Source organism: Lolium perenne, chromosome 6 (assembly GCF_019359855.2).
Source record: "Lolium perenne isolate Kyuss_39 chromosome 6, Kyuss_2.0, whole genome shotgun sequence".
Classification (NCBI taxonomy): Eukaryota; Viridiplantae; Streptophyta; class Magnoliopsida; order Poales; family Poaceae; genus Lolium; species Lolium perenne.
The window spans coordinates 62,772,954-62,781,403 of NC_067249.2; the positions used below are offsets into that span (position 1 = coordinate 62,772,954).

General features: G+C 48.7%; 1 protein-coding gene across 1 annotated transcript; it reads left to right on the forward strand.

Moving 5' to 3' along the window:
- The first annotated feature begins 6,545 nt into the window (after nucleotides 1–6,545).
- Nucleotides 6,546–7,825, forward strand: LOC127308168 (transcription factor MYB44-like). The gene has a single exon (XM_051338939.2). It carries the CDS (start codon nucleotides 6,681–6,683, stop codon nucleotides 7,596–7,598), a length of 918 nt encoding a protein of 305 aa, XP_051194899.1. The 5' UTR covers nucleotides 6,546–6,680; the 3' UTR covers nucleotides 7,599–7,825.
- The last annotated feature ends 625 nt before the right edge of the window (nucleotides 7,826–8,450 follow it).

Here is an 8,450-nt window from a genome sequence, read left to right on the forward strand (position 1 = left end):
GATCCGATGGATAGAGAATACTATGTTATGTTAATTATCAAGTTATTACCTATGTGTTGTTTATGATCTTGCATGCTCTCCGTTATTAGTAGAGGCTCTGGCCAAGTTTTTGCTCTTAACTCCAAGAGGGAGTATTTATGCTCGATAGTGGGTTCATGCCTCCATTGAATGCAGGACGGTGTGAGAAAGTTCTAAGGTTGTGGATGTCTTGTTGCCACTAGGGATAAAACATTGATGCTATGTCTAAGGATGTAGTTATTGATTACATTACGCACCATACTTAATGCAATTGTCTGTTGTTTGCAACTTAATACTGGAAGGGGTTCGGATGATAACCTGAAGGTGGACTTTTTAGGCATAGATGCATGCTGGATAGCGGTCTATGTACTTTGTCGTAATGCCCAATTAAATCTCACTATATTTATCATGTCATGTATGTGCATTGTTATGCCCTCTCTATTTGTCAATTGCCCGACTGTAATTTGTTCACCCAACATGCTTTTATCTTATGGGAGAGACACCTCTAGTGAACTGTGGACCCCTGTCCTATTCTTTACATCGCATACAATCTACTGCAATACTTGTTTTACTGTTTTCTGCAAACAATCATCTTCCACACAATATGGTTAATCCTTTGTTACAGCAAGCCGGTGAGATTGACAACCTCACTGTTTCGTTGGGGCAAAGTACTTTGGTTGTGTTGTGCAGGTTCCACGTTGGCGCCGGAATCCCTGGTGTTGCGCCGCACTACATCCCGCCGCCATCAACCTTCAACGTGCTTCTTGGCTCCTCCTGTTTCGATAAACCTTGGTTTCTTTCTGAGGGAAAACTTGCTGCTGTGCGCATCATACCTTCCTCTTGGGGTTTCCAACGAACGTGTGAGTTACACGCCATCAGGAGGGTGTTTGCAAAGACATTATCTCGTGTCTTCGGAGATGAGTACTTTCAAGCCCCCAATGAGGAGGTTACGATAAGGATTTTGGTGTTGAATGAAACAAGGGGTGGTCGGGCATGCTTGTAAGCCTAGATTGTATGCACTAGATGTGTAAAAATTGCTCGGCAGCACGGCATAGACAATTCACAGGTCATAGTCGCTTGAAGTAGTGGCCTTAGAGGATCATGTGAATATGGCATTGCTTCTTTTTGCTACCCGAATCTGTAAATGACATCAACATTTTGTTGAGAGCTCATCTATTAGCTTGATTTGCTAGGGAGATGCCCCAGCTTGCAACTACAACATCAATTGCCAAGACTATAACATAGCTCTAGCCGACGTGATCATCCATCATGGTCAACATTTGTGAAGACCATCACAACACCCGTGAGCAAAAAAACAAGCTCAACCTTTAAAATGTCAACAGGCATGGAAAGCACATAGAGAGAGGTTTCAGTGTGTTCCAAATTAGGTTTGTAACTATTCAAGATTCTCCTCGTTTTTTGGACAAGAAAATCCTCCACAGGATCATCACTGCTTGTGTGATTCAATACAATATGGAGAGATGCCGACCTTCTATTCAAGTTTGACAATGTTGATACCCATGTGAAACCCAACAAAAACCCTGATCAGATCCAAGTATTTCTTCAAACATACCGACAGATAGATAATAGGAAGACACATACCTATCTTTGTAATGATCTTGTTGGTTATGATTGGCAGATTAATGGACCATTTATTTATTTGTTTAATTACTTGATTTGAATAAATATTTTAATTAGGGTTGTTGTTGTATTTTGTGTTGTTGAAACAATAATAGATGTGATTTATATTGAGATTATTTTCTCCAAAATCATAAATATCAGATTAGACAACTAAACCATGTTTTGCGGTATAAACCGTAAAACCGAATTGAGTGTATAGATCGACTGTTTTGCCGTGAACGCGTTTTATGGTACGCATTTTTGCAGAATGTGGTAGAGCTGCTCTAAGTGTGTATAATAATATAATGTGTAGCAAAAGGTATAGAAAACTTCGTATTCCAAAAAGAAAATGTATCACAAAAAATCCAAAAAGGCATTATCATGTGTCTTCGGAAATGAGTACCTTCAAGCTCCCAATGTGAAGGATACAAAGAGGATCATTGCGATGAATGAAGGACGGTGGTGGTCGGGCATGCTTAGGAGCCTTGATTGTATGCACTTGAGGTGAAAGAATTGCCTGACAACATTGCATGGACAGTTCATTGGTTATCAATGTGATCCAACAATAGTTCTTGAAGCAGTGGCTTTGGAGGAACATGTGAATATGGCATTGATTCTTTGTGCTGCCCGAATCTCTAAACGACATCAACGTTTTGCTGAAATCTCATATCTTTGCTTGACTTGCTAGGGAGATGTACAACTCGCTACTACATCGTCAATTGCAGTGACTAGACAATATCGTTTTATCTAGCCGACATGATCATTCATCATGGCCAACATTTGTGAAGAATTACAACACGGGCTTGCGCTTGCGGCCGCGGGCGTCGCCATCCGTCCCGGCTCCAACTTCCCGCGACCAAAGGGGGGATGGATGCACAGCTGGATGGATCAGGGATACATGAATCTATCCAGTACTACTATCTCTATCCTTCTACACTCCACAGTTCGACACCATGAAACAGCAAAACCACCGTAATAATCTTTTTATTTTCTGAAAGTTTCAGACATAACAAAATTGGTAAATGGCTTCGAAGGGGGGGAGGAGCTTAAGGTGATTGGAGACAAAGGACGATCTAGGTTGATCCCAGTCTCCAGTTTGATTGACATACGTGATTAAATGTCAACTGGGATGAAGCTTTGGTTCGAAACCGTTTCCTCCTATTGACACATAGGTTATACTAAAAAGAAATTATTATCTCAGAAAAAGCTAACGAATTTTCTTACTTGGCAGATCAAAACGAATGATGTTTTTTATGTAAGGAGTGGTTACAAATTGGGGCTAAGGCTGGCACAATCTGGTAGACAGCGAGCGACTTCTAGCTTATCGCCGCCTTTGGGTGATAAACCTATATGGAAGAAGCTATGGAAGTACTGCAATGTAGGTGAGAGGGTTCGGATCTTTGCATGCAAGTCCTTGCCACATGAAAATAAAAAAACAAAGACATATTCCTGTTTCGGGTGAGTGTCAAATTTGCGGCCATGGCTTGGAGGATTCTTATCATGCACTTGTGCAATGTTCCCATGGAGCGGTGCAATCGTGTGCTTACGATCGCATGGAGAGTTTGGTTTGCACAACATGAGGTTACTCATGACAAGGAATTAACGGCAGTTGAACGTTCAAAGCGTTTCATTTGCAGCTCTATGCAATCGTTGGAGAATGGGGGACGTATGACGTCGGAGCAGATTGTGAAGGAGAAACATGTGATGGGTTTGACTGTCACGACGAGGCAGGTATCATCGCCTCCTACAGAGCTCGTATCTTGGCTGCGCCCACCAGGAGGAGTCCTGAAGCTGAATGTGGATGGAGCTTCCGTTGCCCAGTCTTCGCTAGCGGGGCACCGGTATGATTCTACGACGTAGCAGTGGCTCGATCATCTTCTCCTCTTGTAGAGATCTACGGCAATGCTCCTATGAGTTGGAAGCAGAAATGCAAGTGTGCATGGAAGACCTTCATTTGCTCTCGACATGAGTCAGGAGCATATCATGATGGAATCGGATTGCGAGGTGCTAGTACAAATGGCATTCGATGGATCAGCTCTAGGTCATATAGTGGAAGACCTTCGTATTTTACTTTTTTTTAGAACAGATTGTTAGTTTCGTTAAAATTTCTTGGTTGTGTAATATAGTGCTAGTCATGGGTTAGCTAGTTTTGGGATGAAGAGAACACATGTTTGGTTAGAGTCGGCTCCTGGTGAACTTAGGGATCCTGTCCTACATTATTGTAACAACACTATTATCTAATTAATATATGACCTGCAAAAATAATTTGCCAATCCTGATTTTTCTTTTTAGTACATCCCATATATTTGTCCCATGCGTACAACATATTTTTTTTATAGAGATTAGGCCGTAACAAGATCGTTATCGTCATGGTAAAGATAGTTCATTGGTAATCATCGTGATCCAACAATAGTGCTTGAAGCAGTGGCCTTAGAGGATCTATGAATATGGCATTGCTTCTTTGTGATGCCTGGATCTCTTAACAACATCAACATTTTGCTGACATCTGATCTATTTGCTAGCGAGATGCTCGACTTGTAACTACATTGTCAATGGTCATGACTATACCTTAGTGTATTTACATTATGGTCAACATTTGTGAAGACCATCACAACTTCCACAATCAAAAAGTAAGCTCACTTTGCCACATGTAAACAAGCAGCTCGGAAAGGAGGGTGAGAACTTTCAGTGTGTTGCAAATTAGGTTTGCAAGTGTTTAAGATCGTGCTCCTTTTTGAAACAAAAAGTTCCTACACAGGATCATGACTGCTTGTGTGATTCTACACAATATAGAGGGATGTGGACCTTCCCTTCAAGTTTGACAATATTTGTAGCCGTATAAAACCTAGCAGAAATCCCGATCGGATCCAACCATTTGTGTAGTGATCTTCTTGACTATGAGTGGCAGATTAATGGCACATAGTCTCTCATTTTATTCATTTTATTCCTATTCATGTAATGTGTGACTTGAACTATTCTTTGCATAGATGACCATTTATTTAGTTGTTTAATTATTTTATTAGAACAATTATTTTAATTATAATTGTTATTGTATGATGTATTGTTGAAAGAATAATAGATGTGATTTATATTGACATAATTTTATTCAAAATAACAAATATGAGATAAGAAAACTAAACCATGTTTTGCAGTATAAATGATAAAATCAAATTGAGCCTGAGGGATCCGTTGTGCCATGAACACGTTTTACAGTACTTTTTTTACGGGCTGTGTTAGAGATAATATCAGTGCGTATAGTACTACAAATCTACAATGCGTAGCGAAAGGTACACACAACTTCGTATTCCAAAAAAATTATATCACAAAAATTCAAGTGAAAAGCGAAATACACAACTTTTTTTTTTGAACAGGAGAGGTCCCGAAGGACCTAGAGCTTCATTATCAACGGTGGAGTTACAAATACACAAAGGGTCGTGAAGAAAAAGGAAATTACAAACGGAAACAAACTTTTTGCACTAAAGCCCTTTGACCGGCGCGAGAAAACGCGATCGAGGAAAGCTCCAAAACCACCACCGACGAACTCGCCGGAGCCAATCTCCACGCCGCCGGGGACGAAACCACTTGGGGCATAGAGACGGGAGCTAACTCCGACGATGCTTTGGATCCTCCAGCTAGATGATTGGAGGTTGAAGAAGACCTGCAGACGACGAGCAAGCGCCATCCCAGGAAGGAGGGGCCGCCCTACGGCCATGAGAGAGGGCGAGAAAGTCGCCGTTGAAATCCTCCAAAGGTGGAGGGGCCGCCCTTCGGCCATCAGATACGGCGACGTCGGCGAGAATCCTCCGACGAGAAGCCAGCAAACTCCCCTGCTTCGGACGCAGCGGGCAGACACGAACATCGTGCGCCTCCATCACTCCTCCGCCACCACCACGATGACGAGAGAGGTGGGAGCCACCACCGCATCGGCTGCCGGCAGATCCACCAGACCTCCACACCGTCAATGTCGAAAACGTAGCCCGGTAAAGCTTCTCCCCCTCGCCTCCACGGCCGTCCAGGAGAAGCTCCACCGAACCGCTGTCCTCAACGCAGCGCCCCTCCCCCTCGCCGCCACGGCCGGCCCGGAGGAGCTCCACGTCGAGGATCTCGAACACCTTGATGCGGTAGACAGCCAAAACTTTATTGAAGGAGACAATGGTCTCCTTCTCCGCCGCCAGCTCCGACCAGAGGAGCAGAAGCAGCAAAGAGAGGAACCCTAGGAAGCTCCAGATCTGGCCGCCATAGATCCGAGCTCTGCTCCAACTACCGGGCATAGAGCCCAAAACTAAACTAACCCTAAACCTATCTACTCCGGCGCCATCTCCTCTCCATCTCCGGCCGGCTACTCCGACGGAGAGGAGGAGGGAGAGGCCCGGCGAGGAGGAGAAAGGGGGCAGGAAACTGTAGAGGGTCGAGAGCAGTGGAGGGGGGAAATGAACTGCACTCCCGAAATACACTACTCCAATTATAGTACTCGGTGCTCCATTGGCCGGTGTGGAGGTCTCGTGCTTGATGGGAGCTGGTAGCACATCCAGCAGCCGTATACAAACACGGCATCGAAACGGCCGGTTCTGGTAGCCCCGTTCCGCGAGCAGGCCAGCTCATTTCCGCAGTTTTTAACGCCCTTTATGGTCCTGGGGCTTTGACGCTGGTACGGAAACGAACACCGCAATTCAAAATTCAAACCATGCGCCTCAGCCCTCAGCGCGCCGGAGATTGATTAACAACCAAACAACGGCCTCGTCGACCCGGTGTTTTAGCTCTCTGCCAAGTGGGTCCGAGACGCCAATGGCCCCACCTGCCATTGAGATACGGAAACGACAGGGCGCCGGGGCGTGAGGTGGGCCCCCGCCAGCTGTATCCCGGTGACCAGCTACCGGCCGCGGCCGCCTATATAAGCTCCGGGCTCGTCGTCCCCTTCCTCTCGCCATCCACATCCAGACGTCCTTATCACTACTCCTCCTACTACTCACCAGCAATCACTTCTCCCACAAACCGTCGTCGGAGCAACAACCAGTACACCGTCGACCGTTCGGGCGGCGGCGATGGGCGCGGAGGCGGAGTGCGACCGGATAAAGGGGCCCTGGAGCCCGGAGGAGGACGAGGCGCTGCGGCGGCTGGTGGAGCGGCACGGCGCGCGCAACTGGACCGCGATCGGGCGCGGCATCCAGGGCAGGTCCGGCAAGTCGTGCCGGCTGCGGTGGTGCAACCAGCTCTCCCCGCAGGTGGAGCGCCGCCCGTTCACCGCCGAGGAGGACGCCGCCATCCTCCGCGCGCACGCGCGCCTCGGCAACCGCTGGGCCGCCATCGCGCGGCTCCTGCCTGGACGCACCGACAACGCCGTGAAGAACCACTGGAACTCGTCCCTCAAGCGCAAGCTCGGGGCCGCCGCCGCCGGTGCGGCGGGGTGGGAGGAGGGTAATGGTAGTGAGGGAGGGGAGTACGAGGGGCGGCCGTGCAAGCGGGTGAGCCCTGGGCCCGAGAGCCCGACCGGGTCTGATCGCAGCGAGCTCAGCCACGGCGGCGGCGGCGGGCAGGTGTTCCGGCCCGTCCCGCGCGCCGGCGGGTTCGACGCGATCTGCGCGGAGGTGGTGAGGCCGGCGGTGGCTGCGCGGCAGGATGAGGAGCTTGTCACCTCGCTCTCCCTCTCGCTCCCCGGGCTGGATCACGGGTTCCACCACGACAGCGCCCGCAGCCAGTTCCAGGAGCTCTCCTCCTCCTCCTCGCCGCGCTCGCCGTCTCCCCAGATGGCGGTGGCGCCGTCTCAGGCGTACCCGTTCGGCGGCGACATGGCGGCGGCCATGCAGGAGATGATCCGCGCGGAGGTGCGCAAGTACATGTCCGGCGTGGGGATCCCGGCCGGGTGCGGCGCCGGCGCCGTGGGCGAGGCCTGCATCCCGCTGCTCGTCGAGGGCGTCATGCGCGCCGCCGCCGAGAGGGTCGGCGTCGTCACGCGCCAGTGAAGAAAACTGTCGATCCGGTGCAAGCGCAAGTGCAAGTTCGCTGCAAACGCGGCGCCGCATCGCATCACGGCTAGTAGATGATCCCTGTGTAGTAGCGCCGAGCTAGTCGTTTTCTGTCGTCTGTGAGTTTGTTTTATTCTTCGGCTGTTGCTGCTCTGAAACAGAGCAGAGCAGTGCTGAAGTTCGGAATGGGGAAATGGAAAGAAGAGAACCCGAAATGTTGATTACAGATGCTCCGCCCGAGGCTGTACAGGAATGATTTGATGGGGACCGGCGATGGGGAAATTTGGCTGCTCCGCCGACGATCTACGTGCCAAAATCGCAAGAAAATCCCGATCGGCAGGCAGGGCCACTTCAGACCCGTCACCAATACCAATCTAAATCGTGCATCAACCAAATGAAACAAATCCTTGCCCATGAAATTCTCGCGGTCCAGATGATCATCGCTTCGAATCAGAAACGCGTAGACGAATTAGCACTCAGGCAAACCATTCGAATCATTGAGGCAGGAACGGAAGCGACAAGGCGAGCGGTTGGGCACTGATGCAATGTGTACGACTCGAACCACTCGAATCGAGGATTACGAAAGTCGTAGCGGCACCAACAGTAATTGACCGGCGCGGCCGTAGTTAGTGGCGTTGGACTGGTTGTGACTACAGCTAGCAGTACGCGCGCAGTGACAGTTCACCGTTGGCGGTATTAATGGCAGGGAGACGGGGAGCAAAGGCTTTGCAGCTGGCTGTTCCCCCAGAAATATCTTCTTTGCGCGGAACAGCCAACGGGAGTTGCGCAATCTGCTGCAGTTTTAATGGCGATCCTGTTTTGTAGATGGTGATAGTTTTTTTTTTTTTG